The sequence below is a fragment of the Caretta caretta genome, chromosome 6, assembly GCF_965140235.1.
Source record: "Caretta caretta isolate rCarCar2 chromosome 6, rCarCar1.hap1, whole genome shotgun sequence".
Lineage (NCBI taxonomy): Eukaryota > Metazoa > Chordata > Testudines > Cheloniidae > Caretta > Caretta caretta.
In genome coordinates this window covers 62,429,168-62,452,433 of record NC_134211.1, presented here as the reverse complement: position 1 = coordinate 62,452,433, position 23,266 = coordinate 62,429,168, and the positions used below count along the sequence as shown (strand labels likewise).

General features: G+C 42.7%; 1 protein-coding gene across 6 annotated transcripts in view; it reads right to left on the bottom strand.

Moving 5' to 3' along the window:
- RAD51B (RAD51 paralog B) overlaps positions 1-23,266 on the bottom strand; it is a 788,206-nt gene that overhangs the window by 258,137 nt on the left and 506,803 nt on the right. For 5 of the 6 annotated variants that reach the window (XM_048852286.2, XM_075129636.1, XM_075129637.1 and 2 more), the window contains one exon: positions 11,186-11,264. The exons of the other annotated variant lie outside the window; for it this stretch is intronic. In XM_048852286.2, coding sequence (XP_048708243.2) covers positions 11,186-11,264 — 79 coding nt within the window. The remainder of the gene's footprint in view (positions 1-11,185; positions 11,265-23,266) is intronic. 6 annotated transcript variants of the gene reach the window in all.

Genomic DNA, 23,266 nt, shown 5'->3' with positions numbered 1-23,266 from the left:
TTAATTCCCATTAATCTGTCTTCCATCCCCTCCAGTCAACAAGTACAATTCTGCTTCATTTTGTAGATCATGTCCACTCTGCTCTGGACAAAGGTCACTAAATAGTAACTGTTCTTCAATTGAATAAAATCTTTTGATGCACTAAACTATTGTGTCTCGTTCAAACTCACACAATACGGTGCAGATAATGCTTCTCTTTCTTTCAGGATGCTCTTTCTCCCTCACTAATCAATAATCTTTTAGCATATGGAGAGAAATTTAGAATAACTAAACAAAAAATTACAAATGACCATAATGCCAGCTGAAAGCTCACTCCAACCATCTATTCCAAGCCCACACTCAACACTCTCGCCGCCCCAAAGCCTGGGAATACAGATAGACTTTACAGCATGTCCTGAAGGTCTTCCAATCTAGGATCCAGAGGACCAAGAGAGCAAAAGGGAGGTCCCAATACTAGATGTTAAAACTAGAATATATTGAGTCACTTTCTAGTGTTAAAAAATCGAACAATATTTTTTTCTGCCACTCCAAGGCCAGTATATGGAAAACTAAAGATGACAGGATCTGACAAATAATACCACCAGAAAGACAATGTCCCTTTTATAGTCTAAGCTGACGCAAGATGCAGTAGTGAGTGGAACAAATAACAGAAGAGAAGGTCAAGAGCAACAGTAACCATAGAGAATGGTTATTTGCTCTGCAGTAACTAGTTCTTTGATATGTTGTAGTCAGTGTAGATCCCACTGTAGGTGCACAGTATGCCTCATGTGGATGAGACCAAAAGTTGCTTTGAACAGCAGTGTCTATTGTGCCCTGTGTCTCCTCATACTGCCATGCAAGGACACACAAGGCAGAGATGGAGGGCGGGTCATGGGATCAACACTGACAACAACATCTTGAACTATTGTCACTGTAGGATAAGTAACCGCTCTCGCTCTCTCTCTTCTTTTCCTATGTGCCAGTGTGGATCCCACTGTAGGTGACAGGCAAGCAGTATCCTCACTGCATGGTAGGAATGAGGAGCTTCAACTGTATCAGTCAAGCAATAATTGCAGTACTGCCCTCTTGAACTTGGTTCTGAGATATTACATCTGGACAAGTCGGGAGATGTATGGGAGGTCGCTGGGACACCTTCAGCAGGTCTGTCAACCAAAACTGCCTTGCCTAGTAAGAGGCTAAAAGAAGACCATAGCCTTTTACTGTCTGATCTTGGATACTATCCTGGGAATCAGGGGAATTGGCGGGAAGGCATATAGGAGTCTTTGAGACCACAGGCAGAGAAAGGCATCTGATAATAAGCCCGGGCTCAGGCCCCCCTGAGGCAGAAGTTCAGGCATTTGGTATTGTCTCTATTGCAAATCAGTCCAGTATGGTAGTCCTCCACCGAGGGAATATCATCTCCAGGCTTCTGCAGCAACCCCTTGTGGTTGGTCACTGTATGCTTGTTCAAGAAGTCTACTAGGTTGTTGCTGGCCCTGGAGGTGCAGAGCCTGTTGACTTATCCCATGTTTATAATGCCACATCCAGGGCCTGATGGTTTCTTGGGGCAGATTGGATGATCAAACATCTCCTTGCTTGTTTATGTAGTACACTGCAGACGTGTTCTCCCTCAAGATCTGCAACAAGGAGTTCCACAGAACAGGCAGAAACACTGTGATGGATCTCAGCTCCAGGATGTTCATATGTAGTTTAAGTAGGCCTGCGCATGTCCCTTGCATTTGCAGATGGCTGAGGTGGGCACCCCAGCCTGTCCCTGAAGCATCTGTGATAAATGTCATAGTTGGGAAGGAGGTAAGGAATGGGAACACTTTTCCATTTACTGTATGTAGCTGCCAAGCACGCTTTTGCAGGATTTGAAGTGGGACAGTGATCCTCTTGTTCATACGGTGTCTGGACAGAGCATATATATAATTGTGAGGGCTGATGGTGAAGTCTGGTAAGCAGTGCCATGTATGTACATGCTGACATGTGGCCTAAAAGTCCCAGATACATATGCATGAATTCATTGAATTTGATTTTAGTCTGTTTGCCATTGAGATCAGAATCTGTCCTGTGGCAGACAGGCTCTGGTGGATTTTGAGTCAATCATAGCGCCTATGAACTTTATCTATGAGAGGGTGTAAGGGATGGTTATATGTAATTCAGAAGGGAACAGGGAAAGGACCTATTCCAAAGCTGTTGCAGTCTCCTTTTGGGACCTGCCCCTGATCAGTCAGTCTTCCAGGTACAACTAGACATGGGATTCCCTGCCTCCTTAACTGCAATGCCACTATGGCTTGGCATTTTCTGAATACTCTCTGTGCCATGGAGCACCCAAAGAGCAGAATCCTATTGTGGCAATATTTGGGCTCCACTGTGAATCACAGGGATTTCTTATGGGTCACGTACATGGCTATATGGAAGTATGCATAAGTCAAGAGCTGTGAACCAGTCTTGAGTTTGGAGACATGGAAGGATGGAGGGAACTGTTACCATTCTGAACCAGAGACGGTATATGTATTTGTTGAGTCTCCTCAGGTGTAGGATAGGACAAAGACCCTCTTTCTTCTTTGGAATGAGGAAATGCTGAGAATAGACACCTCTTCCCCTGAACTCTGATGGAACCTCTCCTATAGCTCCTAGACAAAGCAAGAAGGCCACTTCTGTTTGCAACAGACTCTTGTGTGAAGGGTGCTGGAAGAGGGGACAGGGAAGGAGGGCAGCGGAGGGCAACAAAAGTGATTAGGGGGCTGGAGCACATGATTTATGAGGAGAGGCTGAGGGAACTGGGATTATTTAGTCTGCAGAAGAGAAGAATGAGGGGGGATTTGATAGTTGCTTTCAACTACCTGAAAGGGGGTTCCAAAGAGGATGGATCTAGACTGTTCTCAGTTGTACCAGATGATAGAACAAGGAGTAATGGTCTCAAGCTGCAGTGGGGGAGGTTTAGGTTGGATATTAGGAAAAACTTTTTCACTAGGAGGGTGGTGAAACACTGGAATGGGTTACCTAGGGAGGTGGTGAAATCTCCTTCCTTAGCGGTTTTTAAGGTCAGGCTTGACAAAGCCCTGGCTGGGATGATTTAGTTGGGGATTGGTCCTGCTTTGAGCAGGGGGTTGGACTAGATGACCTCCTGAGGTCCCTTCCAACCCTGAGATTCTATGATTCTATGAAGGAGGGTGGCATGGATACTGTTATTCAAAAAAAATTCTAGTCTTGCATACATGAGGCACATGTGCACCTACAGCATGAGCCACACTGACACATACCTGATAAAGAACACATGATACAAAGGTTGCGGCAAAAGTTGACAGTTCCAAATCATTTGACATTTTTTTTAGTTTGCTGCAGAGTCAGACTGAAGTTCAGACTGAAGTAGTATCTGAGGTCCTAGGACTGGAGTAAGCAGAAGATGCTGTAGGCTGGGACTGATGTGCATTGGCAGAGCTGTGAGAGCGGGAGGGCAGTACTGGTATAAATATGGGCTGCTGAAGGTCAGGATTGAGATCACTGGTAGGATTGTGTGGAGCCCTCGGAGGCCTGGCACAGCAAGTGGTGCACTGAAGCATAGGACATAGGTATATTAGCAAAGATAAATGGGAGGGTCAGGACTGGGATAAACCTGGGATGCTGAAGATCAGGAATGAAGTCCATTGTCAGAACAATGTGGGGCTGCATGATTGGATTAAGAGTGAGTACTCCAGGACAGGTTTGGAGTTGACAGCAGTCAGTCCCTCACTTTATGAGCACTTCATCCACCTACACATTAAAAATACAAAACAGAACAAAAAATGGAATGGAGACACAGGCCTGATATATCCCTCTGTTTAATTCGCATACTGTCCTCTTAAAGCTATTCTCCAGGAATTCTGCTCCACTACTTATACCTAATCCAAGTTTTCATGGGCTCTGCTGACTGATTCAAAAGGGTCTTGCAAGTTACTAGCTCTATATTTAGAAAATGTTATGGGAAATAATGGATGGCCCCTATAACATAGTTCCAAGGGGAAAGGTTAGAATTCTAAGGAAGAAGTCTAGAGGTGCTCATAGACATTTTGTATCTGAGAAGACAGTAAGGTGGTCATCACTGAGAAAGGACAGGAGAAGCACAAGGAAAGCCTGGTAACATTAATGAAAAGTTTCCTTTTAAAAAAGCATCTTATTTTGCACCATGCGCTGAATGACAAAGAGAGGAACTCATACACTCTACTAGAGTCTACTCTATTAGACCAATACAAAAGCACCTTTCCTAGATATAGCTTTACATGTATGAACTAAAAAAACCCCACATTTAAGAACACTGATAAACAGACACAGACATATTCTGTCTGTCACTGAGGACACATTTCCAAGACATTTTAAAATGTGCTTTTAGTGAATGTTCATTAATGATTCCCCAGCCAGTGAAGCATTACATTTTAAACCCAAGCCATAATTTCAGTTTCTTTATTCCCTTTTCTCCAGAAGCCTCTGGGATTCTTCACCATGAAGTATCTCTAGATACTTAAGAATAAAGTACGAGTATTTGGCAGTAATGAAAAAGAGTACTGGCTAGCGTGTAGACAGGGGCTGTACAAGCTTCTGGTACTGCCAAACATCTCAGTCCTGACTTGCAACAGCCCAGTTAGGCCAGTCCTGAAGTCCCCACAACAGCTCTGTTAACGTACCTTCTCCCTTACAACTTTCCCTGCTATTTCAATCAGTCTCTCACAGCATGCCAAGATGAACAGGCATCCTGGTGTGACCTATGTGCCACAGAATGCCATGGCTGAGTGGGTGGCCTTCTGGCAGGGGTGAAAGTAAGTCGAGTGACTTACCGGTATGTTGGGGCCAGCTCTGGCCCTCGGAAGGGTGGGGCCTAGGGTGGAAGGGGCGGGGCTGAGGGGGTCAGAACCAGCCCCAGCCCACCCTGTAAGGTAAGTGCCCCCACCTTCTCCTCCTCCTTTCGCCCCTCCCCCACCGGGGTAGCAGCAGCAGCACGGGGCTCCCCTGCTTCTACTGCCCCGGTCCTTTAATTAGCCGCTGGGGCCCTGGGAAAGTGGCGGGGCTCCAGCGGCTATTTAAAGGACCGGGGTGGCAGAGGCAGCTGGAGCCCTGGCCCTTTAAATAGCCCCTGGAGCCCCCACTACCTCAGGGCTCTGGGGGCTATTTAAAGGGCCTGCGGCTCCCCTGCTTCTACTGCCCCGGTCCTTTAAATAGCCCCTGGAGCAGCGACGGTGGGGCTCCAGCAGCTATTTAAAGGGCTGGGGTGGTAGAAGCAGGGGAGCCCCAGGTCCTTTAAATAGCTGCTGGAGCCCCGCAGCTGCTATCCCAGGGCTCCAGCCGCGGGGCTCTGGAGGCAATTTAAAGGGCCTGGGGCTCCAGCCACGGCTGAGAGCCCCAGGCCCTTTAAACTGCCCCCTGGGGAAGCCGGGCTACCCCAGTACGGTGCACTGGCTCTTGCCGGTACGCCATACCGAGGTGTACTGGCTTACTTTCACCTCTGCCTTCTGGTGAGTTCTTTAGGGAGCAGGGTAGTGGAGGAAGATGAAAACTGTTTTCAGTGCTAACACTTGATTCCCCAGATGCAAAAGCTGGAGGCATTGCTGTAAGAAAAACAATGGCTCTGAAATGCAATCAGAATCTAGTTCCTTGCTTGTAGGCTCCTCCACATTTCTTTCTGATGCCCAATATTTCCATACTTTGCATATCCCCTTTATTTTATTTATCGGTGTCAATCATTGTTCCACCTGTGGAAAACTGCCACCCTGCACTCCCTCCGATCTGTTCAACCTGTACCCTAAATTCTCCCTCCCAAGAGAATCACACATCCCTTATCTCTACAAGCCACAAGTCACCTGTCCCAGTAACTCGTGACACACAACATACTTAACGTTCCACAACACCTGCTAAAAGGATGGGCGAGTGGGGTGGAGGGGGAAGTCAGGATGTTACAATCCCCTCAAGAATCAATCATCATTTCTACAATGCTCCGCACTCCTGTGGTCCCAGAAGTCAAAACCTGTCACATGGCAGTACAGGGAACCTTATCAGTGTATTCAGTGTCAGGGAGTGAGGGGAATCAGTCTGCACGAGGGGGAGAGTGTTGACCCCCAATCACAGTAAAATTACAGCTTTTTAAAATTAAAGAATAAAACATAGACTCAGTGATCTCATGTACACCTGAGCAACTCTGCAGTAACTCTAAATGGCTTTTTAATCTAGTGGACAAAGGCACAGCCAATGGCTGGAAGCTGAAGCCAGACAAATTCAAATGAGAAATAAAACACAAGTGTTTAACCGTGCGTGTGATTCACTATTGGAATACATGGCCCAGGGAAGTGGTGGATTCTCCATTTCTTGATGTCTTCAAATCAAGACTAGATGCTTTTCTAGAAGAGATGCTTTAGCCAAGCACAAGTTATTGGGCTCAATACGGGGGTTACTGAGTGAAATTCTATGGCTTGTTTTATACAGGAGTCAGACTAGATGATCTAATGGTCCCTTCTGGCCTTAAACTCTATGAATCTAAAAAACCCCAAAGAAGTAATTTCTCATACCAACTCCCATTTCACGCATAAATATTATTGCTTTGTGTTTCGGTACCTCTTATAAAGAGTGAATTATTTCACTAAGCACTGGGGTAAATCACCTGGTACTAGGATTCAGTGAAAAATCACAGTAGGTTTATCCTTTGGGGATGAAGAAAGAAGGTGTTTGTGCAAATGGCCATCGTTCTGCCCAGTCATTCTTTTAAGTACTGTCCTCTCACTAACAGAGAGGATACTTGGTTGAGGTGGGAGGAGAGAGACAATTTCACAGGCAGTAGAATCTGTACTAACGCTACCACAATAGAGAGTCCAACATATCTCTCAGAATGTTGTTCTCAAATAATTATAGTCAGAGATGTATACAGTATACAACCTAAAACTGACATCCTCTGATTCAACTTATCTTCTTCCTGGTTGTGTACATGTGGCTGAGTCACATCTACCAACTTTACAGACATAAACAAATGTTTGTTCCATTTAGCGCCATTGAAACCTCACAACTATGGGAGAGCGAGCTGGAGTCTGTTCTGACTCAGGCATCAGAAACAGAATTGTCAGGTAATCACTGACTGCAATAGTTACCAGAACTGGCGTGTCACTCTGAAAGAACTCAATTTTCTGATGCCAGGAGGAGTTTATCCCACTAACGGTTAAAAAATAATCTTTTGACTTACATACTTAGTCTAGTAGATCTGAAATCATTGGAAGGGAATACATATAAATAAGGAATCTTGTGTCATTATTATTACTGTTATTTTTCTTTTTAAGTGAGTCACTTTCCTCACTTTAACTGCAATTTTACGTTGCATTTGGGCGGGGTGGGGGTGGAGAGGTGGTAGAGGGACGCAAGCAATACAATTTGGATCCAGATTTCAAAAACTTGAACATTTTTGGGATGTTCAGATCCAGGTTTTTGGTTTGTCTGATTATTTAAGTAAAGGCTGTTTGATCTGCAGCTAGGACTGGATTTTGGAGTCAAAGTTCAGACTCATGAGGGATCTACATTACATTATATCATAAAACTAATAGGGTTTTTCTGAGTCCCCCGCCCCCCCAATGCACACACACATCCACACCTACACACCATATTTTAAGTTGAGGATGAGGATGGCTGAAGACTGGCTTCCTTGGTTAAGCCTCTGACTAGTCATCCTTGTTTTCCAATTGTCAAGTTGCATTTCTTTAGATTGAAAACAGGAATAGAAGGAGAGAATAACTGGATTCTTTTCAACCCTGAATGCTTCAAGTTTACAAAGGCAGCGAAGTTTCTCTCTGCAGTGACCTTGGGCAGCTTGGAGCTCTTCTCAAATGATATAAGAGGTGTGGTTTTTCCTTCATTAGAGTCTCTCTGAACAATTTTCTGTGCTTATACTGAGGCCATGAGATCCAAAGAGACCGGGCAAACAGAGCAGCAATTTACATCAACAAAGAGGATTTTGATGCACTCCTCCGAATGGGCAGCATTACCATGTTAATAGCCATTTGCTCTCAGCCCTCTTTTCCTAAGGACGCTGGAGACTTTTGCAAATGGAGAACAGTTCCGCTTTCCATTTTAATTGCAACAATAGCAGAAGAGATCCTTAAACTGCATCAAATAGCAGCCTGTGAAATCCCTAACTAGCTGCACCGCCTCTCCTGCTATTTATTATCCTCTGGTCCATGGAACAAAGCGGGGAAAAGCTCCTCCTGCTTTTAGCCCGTTTCACATATCCTAATCCCTCAGAGGCGGCAATGGGAATTGCTTGTGGAGCTGTTAAATCAAACTTTCACTTTGTCTTTTATTCCCCCCTCCTCCTTTATAATCAAGGAGTTTCCAGGTACATTTTCAATGTCAATTTGTTTATGGCCTCCTGGTTAATAGACTAATGATGGGACCCCCACAGTTAGAGGAAAGAATCCTGGGCATTTCATTTCAGACAGCTGCTGTTTCTCACCAGTTCCCACACTCATCCCCTTGTTCTCTTGTCAGACGCCCTGAATGTGCTCCCCTTCCTGACACCGACTGCCGTGCACAACAAAGACTAAATGGAAAAGCTGCCTCTGCTATCAGCCTATGGGATAGATTCCATTTGTTAGCAGTAAGTTGCCTTTCAGCCAGCAGCACAGGTACCATCTCTCGCCAGACATGCCTCAGCTAGCTGCCTGTCACCCATTACTCAGCATCTAGCCTCTCTTCAGAAAGAAGCACAGGTTCTACCTCTCCCATAGTTTCCAGGCACTTTTCAGGCAGAAACCTGGTCTCCCCTTGTACTAGATACCCAGTTACCTCTTGGCTAGCAGGTTAGGTATCCTCCTATCTGACACTCAGCATTTCCAAATGTTTTGTTACACTCCTTCCTCTGTGTTTTGAGCAGTAACAAGCCCATTTTTGGTACTCAGAACAGAATAAACGAAACAACAACAACAATAATAATAATAGTAATAATAATAATAATAGTAATTTGGGGGCTGAATGTAGAACACTCACTCACAGGAGTAACCCCATTCAAGTAAATGAGACTCTACTCATCTGAGAAAGTGCTCACAAGTGTAAGTAAGTGTAAACAGGGCCTTAGTGCTTAGACACCATTTCTCAATAACACTGAACTCATTAAAAAGAACCGAGAAGAACAGAGGTGGATTACATAAAAGCACAGACTCAGATTGAGTCCTGTGACATCTAAGGTTCAGACACTGGAGTCTGATCTCTGGTTAGGAGGTTAACTACTAAATGGAATAGACTGTGGCAAATTACTAGAGAAAACAGGACCTTGTTTTCCTCCCTATCTTTAATTAAAGTCAACTTTCCACAGCAATAAGAAAGGGAAAATAACAAACAAACAAACAAACAAGGATCTGAAATTATAACTGCCTGGTCAAAATCTAATATGTGGATAAAATAAATATGAGTTTCAAACTGCTTTTGAGATGTGTAAAGAATGTATGACAAAGGATTTGTTTAGATTAATCTGGGTTTATCTTTTATCCTCCTTTTTTTTTTAAAGTGATTTAACATTGTACACCTGGAGACAAACAATAAAGTGCAAAAAGCAACTACCATCTCCCTGCAACAATGCAGTCTAAAAGCCAGCTATAAGAGGCTCCTACTCCACGATCATGGTAAATGACCAAGCCAATTTGTTCCTCTGAAAGGGCAGAATCCAATCAATGGGGAACCTGTACTCCTGGTTGAAGAGAGTGGACTCAAACAAACAAAAATATTCATCAGACAAACACTTCCATGTTCTGACAGAAGAGACCTTTGGGAAGGAATGATTTTCAGTGTTAGTGTCTGGGGATAGATACATCAGGAGATGGGTCCACTTTGCTAATTATGGTTAGAATGATCCTCCAGAACTATGAAGATGTTTGGGACAGACATAAAATAGCCCTTTCTTTTACTCTGGGCTGGGTCTAAAAATATCCATACCCACCCCTACTAGCCTACTCCACTTAAAGTAAAGAAAATTGTTCCTGACTTCTGTAGCCTGTTTAGGTTACTGATACCAAATGAGGCAGATTAAGCTTTCAACATCAGTAAGAATGCATTGGATATAGTGTCCAACTGTTTAGAGAGCAACTAGTGGACCCCACAAACAAGCACACAACTGAGTCAAACAAACAAAAATGGATACATTGCATTGAAAATCATCTGAGTACCCTTTTTCTCTGACCATTGTAAATTGCTATTATTATTTGTATTAACATAAGTAGAACCTACAAGCCCCAGTCATGGACCAGGAAAACACAGTGCGAGGTTCTGTAAAAAGACCAAACAAAAAGATAGCCCCTTCTCCAAAGAGCTTACAATTTAAGTTGCCACAGATCCAAGCCTATCCTAGCAGAATCCAGCCATAGATAAACACACCATTGAGTCTGGGAGTATGGCTTTTTGGTATGTAGTTAAATACAAGGCTTACACTGTTTCATAGGATCAGCTAGACCAGTGATTTCCCAGCCACTGAAGACTGAGGAATTGTGAGACTGAGGTTTTTAAACAATATCTGCTCCATAGCAGGTCAGATTGCATACATCTGAATGGGAGGGGCAGGCACCGATAGGTCTACCTTAAGAATTTATTCTGGTAATTTGGATCAATTAGGAAAATGGGTGGAAATCAACCAAGACCAGTTCACCAAAACATGGATTCAGTACGGTGAGTCCACTTTTTTAAACATATCAACAAATGAGTAGACCACTCCCTATTATACAGAATCATAGGTGTATTTATGGCCAGATGGTCTTCACCTTAAGGTAATCACAACAAGACATGTATAAGAAAGGAGAGTGATAATGATTTCCTGTGTTTTTATTGGTCTCAGTCTAATGGCTACGAGGGGACAATCTAATATTGCATATTTTTATCATATTTCAAGACATGTATGTTTCTCCAGGAGAAGTATACCTACTGGAGAGATGCTACCAGAATAATTTGGTTTTACCTTGAATGAAAACTGGGAGACTTGATTAATTGCTTCACGGCTCATCTGCTCTCAGATATATGGAAATACGCAGCAACCCAATACAGTATAATTCAAGACAGTACAACGAAAGGAGCAGTGGGAGTGTGCTTGTCAGCCAGCTTGCTCTAATACATTATTTTAATTAGTTATCAAGGCACTATTTTAAACAATCACAGTGTTTCCTGCCTTCAGCCTACTTAAAACACCCATTGGTAAAACAATTTGTGATCTTACCTTGAAGAACCAGACCAGAATTTTCAATGGTGTAGAAGAAAGCTGAGAATGGAGCAACGGGAGATTTAGCAACCAGGACCTGCAGAACAACAACAAGAAATCCCTAAAATGTATTGATTACAACTCAAGTTTGTGGATTAATCTTTGTAGATTTACTTTTCTGAAACTACTACCATGAGTTAAAGTACAAGGTACAGTATGCTGCAGAGGGACTATAAAATGGCCATTGATTACGTCTCTTCAGTTCTAAAGTATCCGAGATTCTTATGAAAAACAAGTACAGATCATGCTGGCATTTTAAAAGGATTCATGGGTCTTGCAAGAACTTCATGGAAGTGTGCAGTTCATGGAAACTGCACACTCTCCCCCCATTTCTCTACTTCTCACAAGTGTTTATTAACCCTGGTCAAATATCATGAACTCTCTTGCTGGTGCAGTCAGTTGTACCCAGAGGGCTTCAGCTGAGTGAAGGCTGGTGGCACCACCAGTGCTTGACTTTCCTGGAGGGTTTTCTGAGTAAGAACTGCTTTAATCTCCACTGACGGCTGCAGAGATGCACATCCTGGCCACTCTCTATTCCATCCCAGTGGCACTCACCTTTAAGGCTGTGCTGCTCTGCTGTGTGTTCCCTGACAGCAGGGCACTTGAATTTAGCCTAGTATTCGACTGTGTGAGCTCTAATCTGCAATCAGGTCTAGGATGCTCCAAAGCCCAGTCTTAGAGCTGCCTTAGCTCCATTACAGGTTTGACCACACACCACTGAAGAGGAGATGGGCTGTGCCATAGCTCTGATACACAAGAGACAGGCTTATCATTAAGGTAGAGAGTTGTAGCTTAATGTACCAGTCACCAAAGCCTGATGTATCACTGGCTTTTTGTACCACAGGTTGAGGATCACTGACTTACAACATACGCTGAAAAAAGAGAGATCTCTATCACCTCTCTGAAACGTGCCAAGCACTGCATGAAGGGTAATCAGCCCAAATCCTGAACCAATGATTCCTGCATGGACACTGCAGGAGAAGGTGACACTGACAGTTGTTGGTAAACACTTGAATGCTCACTGCTTTTCTTCCTCCCAAGAAAGGAAAGAAACTGGAAATCAGGTTACCAGCCTTTGGTTTTCAGAGCAGTGTTCCCAGCCTCACAACTCAAAGGGCTCCATTTAAGTAGGCTGCTGATCCAAAGCACATGCTTTAAATGCAGCGATGTCATGCCCATGTGTCTATTATACCGGGTCTGACTGCTTTGTCTATTTCTTTATGTATAAATTCCTTTTAGCAACAACTATAAGGCCCTCCTAGCAGCATGTTTTAGGGCCATTCTTCTTAGGGATTAAAGTCCTGAAGCCATGTGTCTTATAAAACCCCACATCTCCCTCTGCTCCAGGATGTGCAAAAAGCTCTGTCATTTCTCAATGCCTGTTAAATAACACAGCCAGGTGCAGAGTTATCCCTTGAAATCTGCATGTTTATTACAGTTCATACAATAATGGCTTGATGCAAAGAGATACAGCTCCCACTGATTTCAACTGGAGTTGCGAGTGCTGAATACTTCTGAAAGTCAGGACCCAATTCAGCAAAACATACAAGCATGGATTTAACTTTAAGTTAACTAAGTTGGGGATTGCTGGACAAGCAATTTAGCTGGATGTTTTTGCTAAAATGATCAGAAGGAAAATATTTAACCATTTTTATGCCACCAGATTTCAAAGACAACATTCCATGGGTAATGAGGGAAGTTCACCCCACTCAGAACTCTTATTTAAGATTTGACTGTAAACTTGGGCAGACAAGACTGCATCATTTTACACTCATATGTGTTTGGAAAGTTTCTTCACAAATGCAAGGGCTAGGAGTTTAACAATATCGGCAATGAAGGCTTATATTCTGGAGCACAACTCGGCAGCAAGAGGTGGATTGTGCAGCTGAAGAATCATACGACACTTAACCTTCCAACAAGTGTTTGTCACAATTTGGAGTGTGATTAAGACCAGTTAGAGGTGGTATCACCACTTGTCCTGTAATCCCAAATATCTTAAAATGCTCTGCAGATGTAGCTTCATGTCTGGATGCTCCCAGCTAGCATACAAGTATGCACCAAGTGTCTGTGTGTTGAGCAACCCTGGTTCAATGCTCTGACCCCAGCAGCCTGCCTACAACACAATAGCCCCACTCTTGTCTCCACCAGTCTTTGGTTACTACTTTTAGGGTGACCCCAACACACCCCCAGTCCCGAATTCTCCCAAAATTATCTGCCCTGAAGTGGCTCAGCCCTCTCCTGGAATACCCAGAGAAGCAAATAAAGGTCATTGCTCCTCTAAAGAGATATAAGCACAGCTTATTACTTTAAGTGGAGTTAACAATCACTTCAGTTCAAACACAGCACTGGGTTGGTTTAGATTAAAAGTAAAATGGTTTACTTAACAAAAAGAGATAGGTTTTCAGTGAGATCAAGTGCAAAGAATACAGACAAAATGGTTACAAGCACATAAAAATAAAATATGTTTTTTAGTGGTGAAGACTCAACAAACTACAGCCTTGGTTCAAGGTAGATTTCTCGCTAATCTTTTTACATCCAATCGTGGCCGACTTTCTCTGAGTCAGGACCTTCATAAGTACAAGGTGCTGGTTTCCCTGGTCTTCCTAGGTGAAAGATCTTTGCCTAAGCAGGTTTCTCACATATATTCAGTTCCCAGGGACTTCAACCCCTTTGGACGAAGGGCCCATCTTTCTCAGCTTGCAAGAGCTCTGGCTCCTTGTGTCTGTCCTGTGATGGATGTCAAGATGGCTTCTTCTTGTATTCACTGTATTGTCCCCAGACTCAGGATACTATTCTTATCTTCCTGTGGACTTCCCACCCTTCTGCTGATTTGTATATGTAAATGGGGCTTCCATTTTTTCTGGTCCCACCTTCCTTAATTTCACTGGAGATAGATAGATAGCTGCCTTCCCTCCTCTCTGGGGGAAAACCTGTTTCCATCTTTGTTTGGTCACAGACTTTAAAGCATAGTATTAGTGAGTATCCATAATTCCTCACATAGTGTTAATACATACATTTCACAATGAAATTAATCATGAATGTGTCACCAGTTTGCGTATGATACCTTACATGATCCATTTTAGATATACATTATGATAACAGTGAGTTGGGGTACACTGGGCTGGTCAGACCATCTGAAACTCACTGCTCTGTACCAGGGAGTCCCTTGCCATATGGCACTGGGGTGCTCTTAGGGTCACGGTGTTGCATGGCACAGTAAAAGCCAAGGAGATCTATACAGTAGCTATGCTCTATTTATCTTATAGGTCAGCACACAGATCATATTCAGATTTCTTGTGACCCAGTCTCATATTATTCTGATAAACGCAGCAAAAAAAAAACCCTCCTGACATCTGGTCTTTAAACCTAACCAGGATGATCCACATTTTCTCTACTTCAAAACTAGGTTCAATCTTATGGTCTTCAGAATTTATATGTAATGTTTGTTGGCCTGGCAATTTACCCTCACTAGTAAGGTATGAAATAAAGGCGGACACACAAATACAGCACGTACAGCCAAAGAACATCGGGTCAGTCACCAGCATCAATGTTTTGCTTGAGCCATGAGAAGTCAGCAAAGCCATCTCAGGATGCAATGTAACCTTTGTGACCTGCTCCATGCAGGAACACCCCGCAAAGCAAGCACTTTCCCCTCCTGCACATTAATTATTGTTCTTACTGTAACAAGCTGCTGGAGAAAGAAGTGTGTTAGAGATCGTGTCTGTGATTCATCCTGACAGTATCAGAATTTCCTTTCCTGTACTTCCCACCCCCCATCTTTCACTTCAATGTTCCAGCTCTTCTCAATTGAATGTGGGGAGGGAGAGAAGCCATAGAAATAATAAAAAAAAAAAGGTGCCACCATATTTGTCCTTACCATGCTTGTTGCATACTACTATAGTCTGAAAACAGTGTTCATTCTCATTCATCTGGGGTCAAACTGAGACAAAAAAACAGTAATGATGCTCTACTACAGTCTCCCCCAGAACTGCAGGATGTTTCTGTTAAACAGATCTACAGATAAATAGTTTAGAAATTTGACATTTAAGGTCAAATTATCAGTACTCTGTGCAAAATCGGGGGCACAATTGCTAATCTATATTTGCATGCACATTAATTGCATGCACAAATGGACAGACATCCAAATGACCATTTGTGCATTCAGTTACCATAGTTTTATGCACAGTCTTGGTATGTGCATAAATAAGTGTAAATCTGTATATGCGTGCACACTTTCACAGGTACACCACAAGTCTCCTTTGAAAAATTTGCCATAAATTATCATTTGGGTTCAGAGTTAACATTCCATTCAGAAGAATGGGGGCAATTCATGCCAGGCAAAGCTTTTGTTTAATTTTACATTTCTGCAGATTCAGAAAGACAGCTTTACACAGTCTTATTTTAAAGGTTATCTTTCCAACCAGAAAGGCTAGATATTCATTTTTTTCAAATGAAATCTTAAATTTTACATGAACATAGTTTTGCAAAGTATTCCTGATTGATATGCATATATGTACCTATTCAACCACCAGATTAGGAGAACAGAGGACAGGAATACAGAATAGCACCCAGGACTATCCCTGAGTTTGAGGCAGTACACAGCATTCCATGTCCCTGAAGGGAGGTGGGGAGTACAACCCTCCCAGCCCATCTCATACACACAGGGCCCAGTGGACTGGGACCACCCAAACCAGCAACCTCCTTGATATCCCTCATGTGATTAAGGATTTGCAGGATGATGGAGTAAAAGGAGGAAGAGGGAAGCTTGCTATTTTCCAGAAGTTAATTTATGGGTAAATGGCTCTCATTACCACCTTGCTCAGGAATACTTGTAGCTAGCACCGGTTTCTCTCACCGGAGGTAGAATGTTCAGGTGGCCAGCTGAAGGGTTTTGGCCAACTAGATAAGGTTTCCAGTACAACAAAGGTTCAGGAACATTTGAGCAGACAGATCTAATGGAGAAAACGTGCCTTAGAAATGCCCAGGTAATGTTAACTATAGATGTTACCCCAGCTTTAGTCATTCCCACCCCAAATTTGAGGGGTTTTGTAATCTGAACCGGAATTGAAATCCAAATTCTGCATATGATGCCTAACTTTATAACAGGCTAAAACAAAATAAAAAAAAATCAAACAGCCCCAAACTCTGAGAGTTCAAAATCCATCTCTGACATTTGCACCCCGCTCTTATATAAAGGAGGGTTTTTCCCAGCCATTTGTTCGGTTTCATGGAGAAAAACTACTACACAAATCCTCTAATCCTCTGTAGGTGTACATGTCTACAGTCCTGACATCTCGCAGCACTATTTAAGCACTGGTGTCCTGTTGGGCATGGTGAAAGTGTAGTGTCCTGTTGGTTGGTGACATATAATACAAATTGAGGTGATTCAGTGAGAAGAAACTTCAGTGTAGGAAGTTACACAACAGTATTTCTGAAAAGGATACAAAGGCAATGACATGAGTTAAGCTACACAAACTTCTTAGGTTTCAGAGTAGCAGCCGTGTTAGTCTGTATTTGTTAGTCTCTAAGGTGCCACAAGTACTCTTTTTCTTTTTACAAACTTCTTAATCTATTTAATCAATACACCAAGGATGAGAACGTGTCCCCATAGAAGTCAATGGCAAAACTCCCATTGACTTCACTGCAGCCAAGGTTTCACCTCAAGAGTATACATTTTAAGGTGGGTGGAGTGGCCCATAAAAACGTAAGCTGGTTATTCATTATACAATAGTCACTCTTGAAAGCAAATGGTAGAGTTGGATGATAGCAGAAGTTGGAAACAAAGTCATGCCAAAGCCCTGACTTGGCAAGAACCGTCAAATCTTTTTTCAGTTACTTTTCATTTCAGTGTCACAGATTTACTCTAGACAGGCTTGTAATGATTATTATTTACTAACAAGGTGTGATAGGTGCTATATAAGCCACAGAAGAAAATATGGTTCCTGCCTTGAGGAGATTACAAAGATACAGAGATACCATGTAGGAGCTCAAATATTGCATTGATGACTATGGCTAGTAACTAGATAGATATGGTTAGATTAGATAAAATAAGAGAAGATAGATAGCACAATCCCAACGTACAAGATGCTGGGAGGCCTAATGACAACAAGAGAAAAAAGGTGTCTTAATGGAGTTTTGTTTAATTCGTGAAAGCATTCTTTTTAACACAGGTTACCGTTTGTGAGCTTTGCGGAAGAAGTGAATTGCAGAAGTCAGTGGTGTAACTGCAGAGCTATATAAATACATGACAATATCAAGGAATATGGTGAATGGACAGTGAACTGAATGGACACGTCAGTACAATCAAACTTGATACCAGAGCCCAAGTGCTGCCAGCAAACAAAGAAAATCAGGAATAAATCTGCTACCAAAGGTAAAATTATCAAAATACAGTGGAGTTAAATCACCAATAGTTGGGACAAGTCTGGAGTCTGTGAGATTATTTTGATTGTAGCTATGGAACCTTAGCCTGTAAAAGGGACTAAAGTTTGTGAAGAAATAAGATTTCACAATGGAAGTCTAAAGATATTAATGAAATCACAAACTAGGAGAATTTGATGAAGTATTTGATTAAATGAGTTGCCTTAAGGATAATACTTCATTTCTGTTCAAACCATGATGAAACCCCAGTATTCTCCTCCACCTCCCCCCCCCCCCCGGCACATTGAGAAATTGAATTCTAAAGAAGGTAAACCACTTGAAGCCTAGATTCTCAGCAGTGGTTAAGGAACACTAGTTGCAGCTGCAGCTGCAGACGGAATGGATGCAAAAATGGTTTTAAGCCTACTTTTGCATTCATCAATCCTGGAGTTGTCCGGGCACCAGGCCAATCTATAGCATAAATTAGAACAGTCTGAAGGCTCCTCTAATTTATGTCAGCTACCAAAGTCTCCAAGCAGCCATTACAGCAATTGGGATTGACGATGTCCAGAGGTATCTACTTCTGCCCCCTTTTACCTAACCATACTTGCTGTGCTGGTAGCCTGGAAGGAAGGGGTGGTGTAGGAGGTGCTCTTGCTACTCTATTCCACTGTAGGATCCCTCTACAGTGGGACTATCCTCCAGTGGCTGGCTAAGATGGCTCAGGGCAGCTTAACAAAAAAAGAAACAGTGAAGCAACTGACTCAATAAATTCAATAGCACTATTAGAAAAACAAAACAAGTCCCCAAAAATATGCCTAGATCCCAAGGAACTGAACAAAGCTACAAATGGAGAGCATTTTCAGCTCCCAAATATGAAAGAAGTAAGTAGCAGACTGAGTGGAACTAAACCCTTCAGTGTTTTGGACATATCCAGAGGATTTTGGGAAACACCCGTGGATGACACCTAGATATACCACATGCACCATACCACACGGCAGATATTGTTTCCAAGAGCCACCTTTTAGCATCTCAATGTGTATGAAAAGTATTCAACAAGATGGCAGTATGGAGATCCCAGTGGTACTCACATCCTGGTTTAGGGCCAAACCAGAGAAGAATGTGAAATTTGTTCAAAGAAAGTTCTGACCGTGGCAGGAAAAAAGTTGAAAAATGTAATAAAAGAAAATGCCATATAGCAACACTGGAGCTAGAATATTTGAATAATTTATTAACCAAAACCAGATAATGCTAGAGACTCCTTTGAAAATACTAGGACGTCAAAATTAATAAGAATGACAGAGATTCCTAAGAATGGCCATGTGCTTTTCCAAATTCCTGCCACAAATGTTCATAGAAACTACCCCACCAAAAGAGTTCCAAAAAGTTGTAGGCCCAATTTTTTAAAAGGTATTTAGGCCTTGCTCTGCTCCCCGCTGCAATGCCTAACTGATTTAGGAGTCTAAGGGCTTGCCTACATGGTGCGGCAATGTGCATTAGAGAGGTGTGATTTCTAATACAGACTAATGCATTGAGCATTAATTGATCCATGTAGACCCTGCTGGTGCTTATGTGGACCAACATGTTAGTGTGCTTTAGAAATCACACATTCATAGTGTGTTGCTCAACTTGAAAGTCAATGGGACTTAGACTCCTAAGTGCCTGAATCATTTCTTAAAATGAGATTTAAGTTCATAAGTCAGTTGGGTGTTGCGACACTGAGTCAAGCGATGCTTAAATTTCTTTAAAAATTTGGGCCTGTATAGCTACAGAAAGTGAGATACCCTCAAACACTGCAAAAGCTAAAGGAACTTTTAATGCAAGTTCCTGTTTTGCATTATTTTGGCCAGACAAATCAGTTACATTGAGAGTTGATGCCTCACAAAACAGACCCTTCTAGTCTTTTGTCCCTTTTGCCTTCCAGTCAACTAAACCTGTCAATACCTGCTATACAATATTACAGCTTGGAAACCAAAAACTGACTTTGTCAATAGCATTTTATTCCTTTGCATGTCTTCTTAAATAACACATCAGTATTAATGCACTGGCCCGGTAGATGTCATAGAATAACAGGGTTTTGACAGCACTTGCTTTTTTTTTTCTTTCTAAAGAGCTGGGGTAAATATTATTGTAGCACATTCCAGCCGAAGGAAAGAAAGCTTCATGTTAGGCTTCCCCGCAGGTTGCCTTAACCTACCCACCCTCCTCCCCCTTTATGCTACGTTTTCTTAGTTGTTTTTATTTCCTTGGAAAGAAATTCTGCTCCTGATCAAAAGGACAAAGTTTCTCTTTTTTCTTTTTTTCTTTTCTGGTGGATTTACCCCATCTCATCTTTTGTTGTCAGTGACTGAGGGGTAACAGGAAGGAAGGGGGAATACCCAAGTGACACACACACATACATATACAAAGGATTTTTAATTAATAACAAAACTATGGCTATGACCACTCCAACATGTATTTTGGAGGTTGTATGTCTAAAATGCATGGATAAACCACCAAATGTAGTAGATTTCCAAAATGAGTCTATCTCCCACCACTGCAGTTATTTCTTCTGAAATGACCTCAGAAAAATTAGTCTGTTTTGTTAACCATGAATTCCCAATAGAACTCTCAACTGCATTACTGACAACTACATTTGCCTGGAAGAGCGTAGCTGAGAACTGAGAAGGAAACCCATTGAACTGGCAACGTCATTCAACAGGGAAGTGATTATCTTTGAAGGTTCAATTAGATGCATGTACTAATAAAACCAGTGCTAAACAAAACAAATCTTTCCTCTGATTGTGCCAAATGTCTAGGACAGACAATTCTCATGCCAGAATTTCGCTTAGAGTAGCTTTAGAAGAGATGTTTTTTCAGCTGCTTCAGAGCCTAGTAAAAGAGTGAGGAAAACAACCAAGTTGATTTTGCACCAAATAACTCAACAGACACCATTTTTTTCTTTCTTGCTGCTTGAATCTTCTGTCCCTTGTTGGGGTTCACCTACCGCTTTAATGCCAATGTGTAGGGACTTGATACATTCTAGAAATGCAAATCCTGAGGCTGGAATGAAACAATTAAAGCAGCAGTTGTTATTTTGGGGGTGGTCTATATTTTTCTCAGGATCATGACAGCTTCAATTCTTAACCCTAGCTGCTCTGTGCTGCCCCAGCACAATCGGAAAGGTGTCTTACAGGAGCAACCAAGGATTCCCCGAGAGAGGGGAATCCTAGAATGGCATAGAGGCAGCACAGACAGCTGTATGCCATCTACTTCCCATTCTCTTCCACACAGGGAGCATGTTTAAGGAGGGAGTGGGACTGTTTCCAAGACAGGAGAAGGCACAGTGCACAGTGTGCTGCCAGATCTTTACCCAGCACCAGAGTCCCTGTGAGTCTTAGAGCACAAATACTTGGATTCTCCGCTCAGCAGACCTAGTGGATGTTCAGGGAGGCGGTACTTGGTAGGATCTGTGACATCTCCACTGTGTTATCTTTTCCACGTAGCCTCCCTGAGGGTCCTGGAAGCTTCCACAGCTAAAGGGAGTCCTTGGTAAATTACTGTAATGGTGCCACTCTGTCAGGGAGCTGGTGACCAGAACCCAGTGCAGAGGCACAGGGCCCTTGCCTAGGTGGTCCTAATCTCCATTAGATCCCCTAGAATGTACAAGTTTGGGGAGAAGGCCCTCCAGCCTTTTCTGCAGAGAAGCAGCAAACATCACTCCCCGGATGGGATGATGTGGGAGGATCACAAGAAGGGATGCTCACAGAGCTTTTTTGCCCCAGAATCTCTTCCTGCATTTTTTCTGCCTGAAGGTACGATCTGCACCTCTGAATAAAGAATGAAACAGCATGGTATACTGAACTAATCATAGAACCGTAAGGTGGATAAGTCCTTAGTCCTTATAATTACAAAGATCTCAAATGTGACTTTAAGGCACAGCCCTGCACTGTGAAGTACGGAGGCACATCACCCTACAAGGAGCTCTGACATTAATTCTGCCTCCCTGGGTCTCTCAGTGTGTATGGGGAGTGTTATTGCTGATATGCCCCTGAAGGGACTGCAAGATCCTTCCATCCTCCACAGTCTGACAACTCATCATCATCATAGCTTGTCACTCCAAAACCTAAGCAAAGACCTGATACTGTCACTTATTTCAAACAGTTCCTTGGGAGAATAGCATGTTGACAGGGGAATCATGTCAGGTAGTTTTCCATTGTTTGCCTAGGCACATTTGGGGTCACTCCTCAGCTTCCACTTGGTGTTATTGTCACCAGTCTTTGCCACCCCAGCTGTCACTTGATTTAGATTATGTCATTTTTTTCATTTGAAGTCAGTGCCTGGGGGGAGTTGTTTTGAAGGAACCAAGTTCTTCAAGTTCATCTGCATTACCTGCCATTTTATTACTTTGTAGCCTTCCACAGAGGTAAGCCTCTTAGGTAATGGAATGTGTCCATACAGTGGGTGTCTTGGATCATGTGCCTGTTTTCTGTCTCTGCTTTTTACTGAAGGTATCCCACGTTACTGATGGTGGTGCAATCCCCGTGAGGCTGTATAGCAATAAGGTGGGAGTCAGTTTTAAAGGCCCTTTGATAATCCTACAGGATTGATTGAGTTCAGTGTCAATTTTGTGTGCCTGGCTCAAGCAAGGCCTCACCGGGACACAGTGCCCCACAGCTAAGTAACAGAGGGCAAGACTGGTTCTTCAAAGTGTTTTGGGGTCAGCTCTCCATTTTGTGTTGGCCAATTTCTAGAGTACACAATTCCTGGAGTTCACTTTTTTTTCAGCTTCTTGATGTGCTCTTTGAATGTCAGCTTTTGGTCCAATATGACCCCAAAGTACAAGCTGTTCATAATGCTAAAGGATTGTAGCATCCTACAGTATCTGGAGTTTTTGCTTGCCTGGTGGCGTTTCAGGTGAAAGGTACACGTTTGTGTCTTGTTATGGTTGGCATTCAGGAACGATGTGTGATAGTATTTTTCAAGTACACTTGGAATCAGTTAAAATGTGCTCAGTGTCCTCAAATCTTTCATAAATGAATCTTTGCACATTGGGGAATTCTGGTTGGTCATTCGTGTAGACATTAAACAGCCAGTGAGATAGCACTGAATCTTGGGACCATCCATTCTGCTGAGTATGCCATCGACTTTTCTGACCATCCATATCTACAAGGAAACTTCAATTCTTGAGCAGGGAAGAGACCAACATGCTATTTCTCAAAATTCTTGCCAATTTCAGAAGAAGTGCACAATGGTTCATAGTGTTGTAAGCAGCTAACAGATCAACAAACACAGCCTCTATAATTTTACAGGTTTCGAAGCCATCTTCAGTGTATGGAGTTAGGTTTACATCTTGGCCACAGCATGAATGTCCTGGGTGGAAACCGGCTTGGTTATCAGTCAGCTGCCCCTCCATTACTGGCACTATTCTGCCCATTATCATCTGCTTATATAGCTTGTAAGTTGAGCAGACTGAGTATACAGGGTGGTAACTCTTTGCAGAGGCAGGAGCTTTTTGAGTAGTGCAAACACTTTGGCCTGTCTCCTCAGCTTAGGTATCTGCATTGTCTCCATGCAAGAATTAAAGAAGTCAAGCAGCTACTTCTGTACTCTCATCCCAAAGTGTAGTAATAGTTGATTAGTTGATACCATTGAGTCCACCTGCCTTTCCACATTTCAGCATTGTCATGGCTCTTGTCA